Source organism: Tauraco erythrolophus, chromosome 4 (genome assembly GCF_009769465.1).
Source record: "Tauraco erythrolophus isolate bTauEry1 chromosome 4, bTauEry1.pri, whole genome shotgun sequence".
In the NCBI taxonomy this organism is placed as follows: domain Eukaryota; kingdom Metazoa; phylum Chordata; class Aves; order Musophagiformes; family Musophagidae; genus Tauraco; species Tauraco erythrolophus.
The window spans coordinates 53,246,035-53,260,299 of record NC_141468.1 but is presented as its reverse complement, the minus strand read 5'-3'; the positions used below and the strand labels follow the sequence as shown (position 1 = coordinate 53,260,299).

The 14,265-nt window shown below is 44.9% G+C and overlaps 1 protein-coding gene across 1 annotated transcript in view; it reads right to left on the bottom strand.

Moving 5' to 3' along the window:
* Nucleotides 1-3,586: 3,586 nt before the first annotated feature.
* PLXNC1 (plexin C1) overlaps nt 3,587-14,265 on the bottom strand; it is a 74,373-nt gene continuing 63,694 nt past the window's right edge. The window contains 12 exon segments of the mRNA XM_086610025.1: nt 3,587-3,714; nt 5,419-5,493; nt 5,578-5,718; nt 7,575-7,618; nt 7,621-7,654; nt 7,656-7,720; nt 8,137-8,212; nt 8,214-8,266; nt 8,269-8,305; nt 10,235-10,342; nt 10,431-10,462; nt 11,568-11,622. Coding sequence (XP_086466151.1) covers nt 3,610-3,714; nt 5,419-5,493; nt 5,578-5,718; nt 7,575-7,618; nt 7,621-7,654; nt 7,656-7,720; nt 8,137-8,212; nt 8,214-8,266; nt 8,269-8,305; nt 10,235-10,342; nt 10,431-10,462; nt 11,568-11,622 — 825 coding nt within the window. The 3' untranslated portion in view covers nt 3,587-3,609.

Below are 14,265 nucleotides of genomic sequence, written 5' to 3'. Positions count from 1 at the left end.
AAGGCTGTGTGGGGGTGCAGCAGGCACCGCACTGCTTCCCACAGGCGGGAGGGCCATGGGAGTTCCCCCACCCCAAGGTACCCCCCTCCACCCCTGGGAACCCTCCTCCCTTCACCACCCCTCCTGGGCACCGCAGGGACATCGCTGCTTGTCAGCTGCTGGGTTTCAGGCCAGTTCCCCTCCACCCCCAGCACGGCCTGACGTTGCATCGGACCTTCCTTTTTTCGTACTTCCCAACTTCAGGGTGACGGGCGCAGTTTGTAACACGCAGCATTGACGTGCCTGGCTCTGCCCTGGAGCCTCGCGGGGCCGGAACGGCGCCAGCCCGTGTCCTACACGCCGTTCCTTGCGTGACCTTGGCGCTGCTACAAGCTGCGCTCGCTTTCTTTTAACCGCTTTAAAGTACACAAGTTAATCGAAATAACCTCCAAATGCATTTTATTCTAGATAAACCTATACAAACACTGACATGTATTTGTCATTTGCACTTTTTAAAACCATTTTAAACAACAGGTTAACTTCTGTACCACAGGAATTACTTCACACGTTAGTTAAGATTTGACTTGAAACTAGGTGACTGCAAAATAATGCTCTGTAAGCTAGTGTTAGGAAATACGCTGTTTGCCGTAGCAGTTTGCCTGTAAACATGTGACATCATAAGAGAAGGCTGCTTTCATTTCAGAGAACCGCTGCCAGAATCGTTGGGTTGCCATAATCCTGCTATAGTCAGAGGTGGAAACAGTGGCAGCCAATGGCAGATACGGAAGGCGTGCCAATGTTTTGTGTGCTGACCCAAACCTACCAAAAGAGCCACAATCACTTCATTATACTTCACACCACTTCGTGAGATCCACTTGATGGGTTACAACGTCCCAGCATGACTTTAAATGGTTTACTAACAGAGTGACGCTGTTTAGGAGGCTTGAATAAAAGGCAATAACCCTACTGCAGGCTGTAGGCTAAAGCTACGGGGCCTGCTTCAACACATACTTAATCTCTAGAAATCATTAAAGCTATTGTAGCAAACAAGCAGTAGTACAAATACAGAATAGGACTGATTTTCTTTTCCTCATCATATAAACACATATAGTGAAGTTCACAGGATCAGACCCACACAAACAGACTCTATTTTACAGCTTTTGAAGCAGAAATGTTGTTTGTTCTTTTTTTCTGCCTGTACAGAAGGTTACCGTTGAACAAAATTATCACAGTTCATTCAAATGCACTGCCAGCAAGCACCTGAAGTGGAATGGAACTGCTGAGATGTCTGTCTAACTGGAGAGAGGAACCTGCTCATGCCTCTCCTTTAATATGAATTACTGTGCTTTTTTTTTAAATATATTATTTGATGCTGCTTTAAAAGGTTAGGTTAAGAAGGATTAAAAATCAAGCCCTTAAGTACAGGTATTCTAAGCTTAAGTGTTACTCAAGCCATGGTCCTCTCCTTTAGGACAGAGGGCAAGCTAGGTTAGGGTTGGGGTGTGTTGGTTTTTTTTTTTCCGAATAAAATTAAACTTACCACATATATTGTGCCAGGCAGAGAACTGCTGAAAGTACTGCAACACCGTAGTGCAGTTTCCTGAACAAAGCCATACATTCCATCAAGTATAAAGTGTAAACGCAATAGCAAGTGTAAGACTTGAATTAAAAAACAAAACGACGAACAGAATGCCATCACAGTATGGGTTGGCGGCTCCCCTCACTGATATGCAAGAGGTACGACTTGTGCAATCACAGGGTAGGGAGGGGGCAGGCCAGTAGGCAACGTGGTTTCATGTTTGCTGTTTCCCCACGTTAACAGGCAGCCTTGCTTCTACCAAAGCGTGGCTACGGCTAGCATTTGCCAGCGCTGGCCGGCTGCGTGGCGTGGGACTGCACCAGGCACCAGCTTCTGGTGGCTGCTGCAGCCAAACCTGCCAGCTCGTGTACGGCTGCAACCGGCCTCTGGGCTCCTCCAAAGCAGCGGCACACGGTGGCAAGTGTCGAGAGCCCTCCGCTGCCTGGAAGCCCCGCGTGGACGTCTCCAGCTGGTCACAGCCCCAGCATGGGCTTTCTATGCTAAATCTGGGCCATGCGTGCCATTCACAGCCCGTGGCACCCTTGCTGCTGCCGAGGCAGGGGACAGCTCTTCCCTCCCCTGTGGGCCACTGTGCTACGCCACTCGCCTCCTGTGGTGGGTGCCTCTGGAAACATGCGGAACTGTATCTCCAGCCCATCAGCGCCTTACCTCAAACCTAAGGGCAGGCTGAAGCAGAGTCCATGGCGACAAAACGTTTCAGCTCTGCAGTGGAGGGTAGGACTGCGCTGGTGTGGAAGCAGAGCCAGAGCCACAGCTGCTTCTTCATGGCTTTGCACGGTAGCCACTGCACTAGCCTCGTCCCAGCAGCATGGCCACACACCTGCTTTCCTGTCAGCCACCAATGCAAATGTAACAGACCACCCCACACACTTCTGAAAATGCCCAAACCGCAAAAATCAGCCCAGCAGGGCTAAGGCAGCCCTGCCCACCCCAAACCCTAGCTGTCACCTTTGTATCAGTCTCTCACACACAGCCAGAGATGACACCAGCCCTCCTGTTCTTACCTGTTATTAAACAAACTAACCCTGTTTTGACAAAGCCTTTGCGTGGACAACCTGAAAAGTATGCTGGCTTTAGCCTTGTGAGGCCCTTGCCGGCGGCTGGGCTGGGCTGGCCCGGCAGCACTGACGCACGGCCCCCCTCACGCACCTGAGTCCAGGTTTGTGCACCAAAGTGCAGCCACCATCAGCTGCCTTTGTCAAACCACAACGGTGTTCGGGTGGGGCGCAGCTGCACCAAGGTTTCACGTGTGAAGCTGCTCACAAGTGTTTCACAGCTTATTTAAGGATGGACAGGTAAGAAATGTAAACACGGACCAATGCCGGTCCAGCGCCTTTCTCCAAAAGCCTCCCCCTCCCGCTCAGCGGCTGGCTTCACTTTGCACGTGGAATTTCTAACCTAAGGAAAAGAAGTCCTGTCCTGTGGCGTTTGGCCTTCAAACCGTAGACCCACTTTTTCTGCTAAACACACTTGTCCTAAGTGTCACTTTGGTGCTGTTTTTTAATTTTTTTTCCCCACCAGGAGCCGGTGTACATTTGTCTGAAGGAAGGAAACTGCAGCTGACCCGTATTCTGAAGCCGGAGCTCATCCTCATAGTTTGCCAAGGCCGCTGAAAGGATGTGGCGAGACATCAGCTTTCTCTCTTAAAAAAAAGAGAGCTAAGGAACTTACAGGTTCACACAGGCAACTTTGAACTTGCAACGTGTTTTACGCATCTCGTGCAAGCTTGTTTTTAAGTAAGCAGAAAGCTTACTTGGGCAGTATTTTTGAACCAAAAGGTACATGTTCAAATACCTAAAACTGCTGGCCCTGCCAATGCTAGACTCACTTTCGCTTTCACGTGCCCCACGTTTGAGTATGTAACCCTGCCCATACTTCATTCCCAAACGTAGCTATTACTTGGAATGGTCAGAGTGGAGAAGAGTGTCCAAATGTTTCAAACCCTGTACATATAGTCAGTCAAAACAGTTTTGGGAGCAGTAGCACTTATTTAAAATCCCCCACGGCGATGCTGTGAGTCAGTGCTCTGCTTAAAGCCATTTGCATTTTTTCTTTTCATCAAATAAGGCTTTCACTTGCTGGAGCTGTTTCTGGACTTCTTCAAACCCCCGTTCTCGCTCGAGTTTGCTGACAATCTGTTAACAATTAGCAAAAAAGAGAATCATTTTTTTAGTGCGTATTTACTTGCTGTTTTTTAAAGCCTGCTTTTCTGCATTCCAACAACTACTGGCAGAAATATCCATCTGAATGCCTGCCTATATGTAAACAGTCTTTTCTGATTTTAACACTTTATTTTGGTAGTTTTCCTTTCAAGACATTATGATTACAGGCTTTGCAACACTTCCGCAGAAGAATGACAAAGAGCCAAGCAAAAAACCCAAAACAAATTCAACACATGTTCATCTCTTGAAGTGTGAGGCAAGGCGGGTGCTCCAGTTTTACCCTAGGGCAGATTTGCAAATGATGTTTTATTTCTCTTCCTCTGCCCTATAACTGAGGGCAATAAACTGCCTCTCTTCTTCTAACTGTCCCACTTGGCACCGGCCCAGGTGACAGGAAGGTGCATTACTGCTGTCTGAAAACTCTTTGCTGGCAGCTCTACAAAGCAACTGAGGTCTCAGCAAACAGCAAATGAGGTTTAGCTGCTCCCACTCACAAGCCAGAGGGGGAAAGAGCAGTGGGAGAGTTTCCTTCTAAGGATGGGGTAAGTTGAGCGAGCACTAGCTTCAAAAAAAGCCAAAACGGGCACTAAGATTAGACAGTACTCTGAAGTCTCCTATGTCAACAACAATTTTAATGAGCTCGATAAAGTGTAGTGCCATTCTGAGTATGATCCCAAGCTTCTTTTAAGAGACCCAGATTTGATGCCAAGCTCAGATAATTTGAGATGTTAGAGATCAGAAGGGGCGAGCTAGCTAACAGGTGCCTGAGAGCTGAATGATTACAGCAAGTGCTGATGCTGTGCTGCTGGGGATGAAAGAGAGAAAGGTCTGGTTGCTGGGAGACCCAGACAACCTGCTGGAAGTGGGAAGGAGGCCTTCAGGCAACGCACCCCAGCCAGCTCTTATCTGCGCCCCTGCGCAGGCACACGCAGCCTCTGTTAAGGACACTGAGCAAAATGGAGTGGAGAATCCTACCATGCAAAGCAGAGGGCAGGGATTTCCTGACAAAGCAGCTTAGAGGTAGCCTGTGACTAAGTGCTTTCAGCTGAGAAAAGATTTATTCTGCTAGCAATAGCAGAACCTGGAAGCTACAGATTCTTTTCTTACGAGAAATACTATTAGAGCAGAGCGTAGAGAGGGCTATGATGGGAAAGGAGCAGACACCTCTCGCTGTAAGGCTGAGTGTGCCCCTCGAGATGTTTGGCTGACTGTTAAATCGAGATCCCTGGTGCTACAGTCTAATCTGATTTCTGACTCCCCAGGGAAATGGAGCGCATGCACAGGAGGTGCGACAGGCATTAGCAGATACTCTGCAAACACAGTGAAACAAGAAATCTAAACTATATAGGAACTTTCTCAAAACCGGAGGGAGAATTTTGTTGCTACTATCCCTGCGAAATCCTGCGGAGACAGTGAAGGTGCATTTACAAACCTTCCGCCTGTGACGCCCCTGAGAGGTGCGGGCCTCCAGCTGCCCCGGGGGCTGCACTGCTCCAGCCCCACGCAGCTCAGCAGGAGGAGCAGCCTCGGCTGCGTCACTGAGGGGCTGCCTCTGGAGCGGGCACCCAGCAAGTTGCACACCAGGCCAGCCCTTGGTGACTTTGCCAAGCCCAACTTTCAAGCCTGAGGTAGCAAGTTAACACTAAGGGGTTAAGCAGGAATAGCAGACGTGCTTACCTCATCATAGTATTTCACTATGTATCTGCAGATTTCAATCAAGGCCACTTTCTCATTGAATTCATTTTCATGTTTCTAAAACAGAACACAGTTCTGGTCACATAGTTCTCCTTTTTAAAACACTTGGAAGAAAACGAAGTTCCCAATTCTTAACCATACCTTAGATTCCTGAGTTAGAAATTCTTCAACCTCTGAAGTGGTCAATGGAGGCAGATCCCTGATGGCTTTATAGTATGCTTTCACCTCCTTCTTGTAGAGCGGAATGTCCTTAGCATAGAGAAGTTTATTTGTTGGTGCTTCCTTAAAAGAAAATATTTGAAGCCTTGTCAATTTTCACAGCACAGATTTCCTAAGGTTCCACCTCCACATAGTTAATTGCATCTAATTGTGTCTGTTCTCTGTGTGACTCATGTCTCTTTGCAGTGGTTATATGCAAGGAATCAAGGTTATGAAATAAAGATGAAGAACAGAGGCAGGACATCAGTAACAGCGCATTGTGTTTCATGACAGGTGCCACAGAATTATTTCTATTGGCATCAGGAGTGATGAACGTTTGTCCTTTAGACATAGCTTGCTTTCTTACTTCCTCGTCACCCCTCCCCGGATCTGAAAGATTGTGAAAGCTGAACCACGGGGCTTGAGGCTGATACTCTATTTACATACAAGATACAGCACTGCTGTGGAAAGTTCCCCTAGGGTAACATGCCAGAGAACCTGGCTAGATCCTGTCCCCCGGCAGAGGTTGCCCTAAAACTCTTTGGTCTCTACTACTCCTTTCGCTCAGGGGTTCATGGAGGGCTGACTGCCAGGTAAGCAGAGCAAGAGGATTAATTTTTCTTCCCCAGGGCTTCAAGAACCCAGGGCAGCATTGACCCTATCAGGCAGCTTTAGGCTCATCCGAGGAAATAATGCTGATGTTTGTGTAGGAGCTGAAGCCCCACCTGGAAACGATGTTTTCAGAATATAAAAGTGGGGGCTGGTAGCTTCCTGTCACTGCTCTAGTTTAAATTCTGGGGAATAAAGGACATAACCATGTGACATCTTGTCACTACTGTTTCCACTATGTGATGAAATGATTTAAATATTTGCTTTCTGAGTGGCTAAAAATGTTTTAAGACAAAAGTCTAAAAATCGTGAAAGCAAATACATTTCAGTACTAAAAGGCCACAAGACGTTTACTGCATTGTAAACCTTTATCAGGTTTCAGCATCCCTTTTCAAATGGCTGATGGAAGCTGTTGTATCAACAGTGCTTCATAATGGATGTTAGCATAGAAACCTAACAGACCATGCTCCTTTGCGCTTTTTCCATCAAGTAAGTGATGTGATTAGTTTTAATTCATGACACTTCGCTCCTAAATAAGATAAGTAGCTCATTATTTGTTATTTACCTTTAACAGATAAGCAGTTGATTCAGATCACATAGGAAATCAGTCCATTTTTATGTAAAATTTTTTTAGGCTAAAAAAATCTCTAGCCTGTTTTTCTTAGTAGTATAAGCCTGAGCAAATGCTTCCTATTTTGGTCCAAAGAAAAAGGAAAATATCCTCAGGAAAAATGAACTATTTCTGATCCTCAGAGTTCTGGACACTATACTAAAGACCTTTTGAATGTAAGCTTTCTGGACTTATTACTCCAGTGAATAATTTTGCATATAAAAAGGGAGCAGCTAACAGGTGTGAAAGAAACTGTTTCAAACTTCAGAGCTCTTTCAAGTATTCTTACAGCTCTCGGTAGCTTTACTATGCGTGTTTTCTGCACATTGGTGTATGGCAGACAAAGTTTGGGCTACTTATCGAATAATGTTAATACTTTTCAGACTTTGTTTAAAAAGTCTTTAAAACTTCATTAAAGTCTTACAATTTTCCACCCCTCTTCCACATATTCTATAAATACACTGTGCAAAAAAACTAACCGCAGAGAAAACAAGCAGAAGTTAACTATAAATATGGAATTCTAGTACCTGTACCTGTCTACTCTAGTAAATTCTTCAGTCTTGTGAGACAGAGGAACAAGAAATGGAAACCTGACTTAATTAGGCCACTGACAGTTTTGCCCCTGATGTCAGCAGATCCAGGACTTCATCCCTTAAATCATGATACAGTTGAAAAAGACACCGGTTGAGAAGATAGCGAAAGACTGGAAGGGCGGCATTACCTTCCCCAGTGTCTGTTCTGCTAGAGAAAAGGCATCCATGAAGCTTGTGCGATTACAGACAAACAGCCATCTATATGGGAAAGTCTTCTTAATATCAAAGACAAATTGAGGATTCTTCAGTATGTTCACCAGAGCGAAGAGGAAGACTAGACAAAGAAAGGACAAGCGTCTTTAATCACTCAGGTCGCACAACTGCTTTAAAACTGTAGTTTAATTGCACTGCACTCACGGAAAGAAGCACGTTTCTGGGCTGCTTATTCATGTTAAAAAAAAGGGATCAGGGAACAAAAGCTATAGAGTAAACACATCAGTCAGTCACCCCTCTATCTTCCAATAATGCTCTCAATCTGTAGATACTTCTTTCTGAGTGTGAAGTCCTGGAAGCTACAATGGTTTGTACTGGTATCCAACCAATACACTAAAATTACTGGGATTTCACAAAGCCCAACCACATCTTCACTCAGACATGTCAAATCTTAACCTTCCGATCATGGGTGACCTGTTCCATCTTTGCAACTACGCTTTCAGAGGGTGCATGCACTCCTGTGCGTACCATATGGACATACCTGTTTTGTTTTCCATATATGGACCACGTCGGGGTCAGTAATTTTTTTGCTCTCAGCCTGGGCATCCAGAAAGGTCGAAAAAGTACTTGATGGCAACGGGTGCTTTATTGTTGGGTAAACTCCAATGCTCCTGAAGAGCTTTTCAACAACCGAATGAATTGCAACCTGAAGAGTAAGAAAAGGCCAGAGCGTTATTATTACACAAGAACAGAACAGGATTTCTTTTCTCAGAGATCTGAGTGTGTCCCAAGGCAACCACACGCAGAAGCTACAACAGGCTTGTAGCAAACTTCTAGGCCACAGGTTACTGGCGAACAAGACTGTCAATAAAAAAACGAAACTACGAATACACCATAACGAGCTGCTTCCAAATGTCATGTGTCCTTATCGCTTTACCGACAGGAGAGCTGTGGTGAACCTTGTGATAAAGTGTAGGTGGAAGGAATCACTTGCTGAGTTTCCTGCACAAAGACAACATCAACTCTTCGGATACTGTTGGCACTGTTGCTAAAGGCATTTGGAACTTGTGACTGGAAGTAAGAGGGAGGTGAACAAAAGGAGTTTAACCAGTTTCCTAGGTCTTCATGGTGCCAGCTGGGAGACATGTTGAACACATGTGCTCATCAACATTTCACAGTCAAGTGACCGTGGTGCTTGACCTAACTCTAGGATAACAGTTTTGGGTGGTATACAAAGACACTAATATTAGAGAGAAGAACTGAAAACTGGGTATTTCTGATCCAGAAGTGAAGATATTTGCTCACAAAAGCAAGGGCTTGGTTGCTGATGAACTCACTGACATCATCACAGAGTATTCATAAGTAGAGGCAAACAAAGCAAAACATTGTTTTGTGCTCTTTTTTTTCACATCTGTTCTGAAGCTCAGTCCAGCCCAATCTTCTCTCAATAAGAAGGAGTTAAGTGTATCCCAGGGCCTTGATGTGTTACTGCCAGTTCATTTGCACATGGCAAACTCTGCAATTGTGTCTGTGTGCGTATGGGGAGAGAGAGAGACACAGAGAGACATGGTTCAGTGCAATTTCCTTTAGTGCACAGCGTATCATGGGTGGAATTTAACAGTGAAGGATATCACAGCACTCTTCTTCAGAGCACTATCCTACTTTGGAGAAAGAGATGATTAATTTAAAAGACTGTTTCTTAAGAGCCTCATCTTTCCTTTTGTACTTCAGTCTTCCACCAAAAGATATTACTGGTTTACTCCAGAAATTCCTAAGGGCTTATGTTAGTTTCCACAGCTAATGAGAAATGACCAGTCTTTCACTCTCACTTTGTGTAGTGTCCCAAATTACTTCAGATGCTATCAACAATCTAATTAAACAATGATTGATAGATTTTTAAATGCGAGAAGGCCATAATCATCATGCCTTCAGGCCTCTTGTATCGCACAGCTCTCAGTGTTGTGCACTGATTAATATTTTAAGTAATATTCTGTTGCAAAGAGTTTTATAACCCTTTTGAGTAAGTCCGAAACAAGACATTACCAGAGGGAGTGAGCAGGGGTTATTCCCAAGGAATGTGCATTGCATAAATTAGGTAATTGTATTATAATCCTAAGGATTTTGTTTTTTAAAATTAATCTTGTTATTTTGGATGCTTAACTTGAGACCCTAAAATATTATTTCATTTCATGGGCAGTATTTTGTGAAACTCAGGCTTTGGAACTTGTCTCTAAGCTGAGCAAACTGCAATAGAGAGTGAGGAGATCGCTAATGAAAGCTGTCTCTCCAGAAGGGATCGTTCTCACTCTATGGGACCCAGTGGCACAACTGACTTTCTATAAGCTCAATAACTAGCTTTTTTCTTTAACTTGAGCAAAAAAGGTTGTGCTTACTGAGGAGACAGAGAGTGCAAGTAACAGACAATTTCAGAACTCTAGTATTAGAAAACCTGAAGTGTGGCCGATTTTGCAAACGGTCATAATCCATAGTTAGCACAGTGATTTTTACAGGCTACCTTCTTATTTAACATTTGATATACATGCAGGAAGCCTGTAACTTCTGCTTTAATTTCTGTTGTGCTGAACTAGCTACGCCTAACATGAGCCCTCCCTCAAAACGAGCCTTTACAGTTTACCTTGGTTGACAGAAGCTTTGTCAGATACATTTCTTTCACTTTGAATTTTTGCTTTCCTTTGTGACCTGCTCCTTTCACATCTTTGTTTGCTTCAGAGTCTGGTAAAATCTGTCATGAAGAGATTAGAGAGATTACACAGATACAAATGCAGCTCAGTATTAAATCTACCACTTAACAGTGTAATGACTGAACTCACCAAATGACAGTGTTCATCTGAGTAGTCCACATCTAAACAACAGAAAGCAGAGAGCAAACAGCCATTAATCAAAGACTCAACTGCAAGCTTGTGAATTCTGCTGGGCTCTGGGCTTGTGCAGCAGGTTGCACGTCAGGATGCAGAGCAAGCAGGCTCGGTGTCATGCTTTCCTGCCTGCAGTTTGGGGAAGCCTCTGAGAAATGCACAGGTCCTTGCTCACCTCTCCAGTGCCAACCTGTAGCTGTGAACACTAAGCTAAGGCATCATCATCTGCCGCTGGGGTAAGCCGGCAGCAAATCACAGCTCCTCTGAAAGGAGGACAACAGACAGCAGAGGAGATGATTGCATTGGTTTAGTCTCTGTTAAGAGCACTCAGCGCAGGTGAGTTGAGGTCAGGCTTGCAAGCAATGCCTGAGAATGGACAACCCTCTTCTTGCCAAGGGAGAGAGCAATGCCATCCCAGCGACTTGTACCTCAGGGACACATCTCTCCTAACTCTAGATGTCCACTTTGACAGTGAGGTGAATCACACACTAGAAGTGTCTTTTTCTCACCAGGGACTACAGAAAGTCCACCTCCCCCAAGACACCTGCTGGGTTGGAGTAACCTGCATCACAGGGGTAGCTGAGATGAACTGATGAAGGTATTCAGTCTTTAACTCCTGACCTGCTGTTGAGATAGCCAGTCAAAGCTTTCAGAAACACAGCCAAGAGAATAAGGAAAATTCCAAAACTGCATTTTTTTGTTATGCCTCTGGACAGCGCACCACTATGTCTGTGATGCACAACGCCGGGCACTGGAGCAGGTCATGTTCCCTATGGCGGTCTCACCAGCCAGCACTTTGTGCCACTCAGGCTTCCCTGCCCAGCTTTCCGTCTATGAGTCTGTATCTTTAAGCACTCATTTGCTGAGCACTCTAAGTCCTTCTTTCCTTTGCCTTCTTCCCTCCTTCTAGGCCCACTGTGCCTGCCAGAGGCCCAGAACGAGGGTAACACGGCTCTAATTTGGCTTAGCTATACTGAAGTACAATTTTTCTGACCACCTATTGACCAAGATACAATCTGTCATAGCTCAGCTCTCTGCATTCCCAGCCTGTTCTCCACGAAAGATTAAATAGATTTCAGTTTCCTTCATTACCTGATCGAGTATTTGTCTTCTTTTTAAAGACTTTTATGGTTGCTCCATTTGAAATCTGAAAGCAAAAAACAAATGAATCTTGCTGAACAAAAGTGTCTAGAGTTTACAAAACTCTCAGTTTCATTTCCTCTGTCCTTAAATCCATGGCAGTGCAGGAGCACGCCAGCCCACTTCTTTCTTACCCCAGTGCACAGTGGCTCGGCAGGCAGCCAAGGCTGGGCTTTCAGGCACGAGCAGCAGCTGCAGTTTGTCAGCCTTACCTGGTAAGGTGGGAAGGCAGCGCTTCCGACAAGCTGGCCTTTAAGGCCTTTCCCTTTCTTTGATTTTTCTGGTTCAGCCCCTACTTCGACATTTTCCTTTTCACGTACTGCTTTGTGCTATTCCTTGCACCCATCTTTCTACAGATTGCCTGGCCTGAATTCTCTGGTGCCAGTGCAAGCGGATCTTCTGGTAAGGTGAGGCAGGGAGGGGAACACAGGGATGACTTCCCTTCTGGCCCCCTTTCTTCTAGCTCAATCCATTCCAGAGCTCTCCCCCCCATGCCCCACGGAGGGGCCATGTTGAGAGTCTAGCCTGGTGCTATTGAAATAGTGCCCAAGAACAATTTTCAAACTTGAGCTCCCAAAGTGAGCAAAATCTTTACGCTCTGTGGACTGTAAAGTCAAGATCCACACCTAACCACCTTGGGATTTCTAGGAAGAATCTTCCCCCTCTCCTTCCCTGAATTTATAGTGCTGCCAGGATAGTAACTATTATCTTTAAAAGAAACCAGCAAGTCATGCTTTGTGTCAAAGAATAACTCAAAACCAGCTCCCGCTGAGAACTACACCACTGCTCTGCTGTCAAATGTTGAGTCTTGCCAAGTGCTAGAATACTTCCCTCTATAATTACAAAAACAACTGGCCAGTTCTAGGAAGGGATCCCTGCCAAAATAATTGAAGTGTTTTTTAAACCTTGGCAGCCAGCCTGGTGTGAGAAACCAGTTTAAACATTAAGATACTCTATCAAAAGCTGTGTCTTGCGCCAAAGAAATCTGTGCTTACACTTGCTCCTGGAAAGTAAATGCGATCTATTTTATACGTAGATCTTTTGCAGGGTTTCTATTTATCATACTGTGTTTCGGAGCTCTTTCAGATAACACAGAGCACTTAAGTGGCAATGTGCTCTAAGGCTAGCTTGTGAGGTGACACAAACACCCAGAGAGAAACAAGAGTCCTCCTTCTTGGCCCTGAAGATAGGTAAACACGAACAGGGCTACTCAGAAGCTTACTCCCTCCCAGAGCTGCATGAGCAATGCACTGCCTCCACTCCCTCTCCAAGAAGCAGGAGACCAGCTCAATGCTGAAATGTGTCAGTTCCTGTCCTGAGGGAGATGGGCAGAGCTCAGAGCGAGAACGGTGCCTCCCTCCAGGAACCAGAGGCGTTGGTGCAGTGCAGCCACGATCCAAGCTCCCACTTGGGTTTATTTCTGGGACAAATGCTGCTTTTAGCACTGAGTGGAATGTGCTTTCCCTTCTTTATCATTACTGCACTGGCGATACTCACTGTTTCTTTGAGACCAATTAAAAACAAAAAGCCAAAAACCTCTTTTTGGGTCCTACTGCCTAAATCACATTTCATGGTGAGCTCCTCCCATGGGCACCTCAAATACCGTTACTTTGCCAAATGCATTACTGAGGGGGAGATCTGTTCAGGTGCACACAACATGGAGTACAGCTACTTTGCAAAACAGAAGATGTAATAGCGTGGCTCTATGCCTCTTCCTTGTTATCTAGACCTCCTGTCCTCCTATAACCTAGTTCTGGTCACATATTCAGGTTTGCTCTCTGGGGCTGTGCCTGCTCCTGGAACGTGAAATACTGCTACAGGCTGACAAATTTGAGATCTGTGACTGGACAGCAGATCTGAAGGCGGTTCTCTAGCTCTCCTCTTGTGTGGGAAACAAGACATCATGATAATCAGGAATTTTATTGTCAAGGCTTGTTGTTATTCTCATGCAAACAATAGTGCAGCCCTCATAAATCACAGCAATAACCCTACCAGGAGCAAAAAATTGGAGCAAAAGGAGCACAGAAGTCAGAGGCACATGGAAGTCTAATAAGAGTATAGTGGATTTTTCTCCCTTCAGAAACATCACACAAAAATGCAAACATCCCCTACTTGTACATTTTAAAAATCAATGTAGAAACTAAGTCTGCTTTTTCATGAGTGGCTGGTGATTCTGAGATCTTTACACGCTCCTTACTCCCATGCTCCAGTATCTTAAAAAAGATTTGACAGTACTTCCCAGTTTCAAAAATCTGGTTACTTTCTAGCATTTAAGGCTGGCAAACAAACAACAACAAAAAACATCCAGGCTTGCCACAAAACTCTAGGCACTCTTGAAATCCACGTTAGAATTCCTTAGGCAACGTTACTACCCTCATGCTGTGTGTGCAATGTTCCTTTTTCTTGCTAACTAGACATCTTTAGATCCCTTTTTGGCATTAATATGCGTACAAGAAAATAAACTAGATGTGCTGATACTTGCCACTAAGCCACCACCTAAAATGTCACTAAGCTTCTGCCTAAAAGGTACATTATTTTGTCAGTGTCAAAAAAAGTGAACTAAATACCCTAACAGAGATACCCAGCACAATTTCCATAAGGCAGTTGCTAAGCTATAATTAGTGTAGTTACAGCTTTGCAGAAACAACTG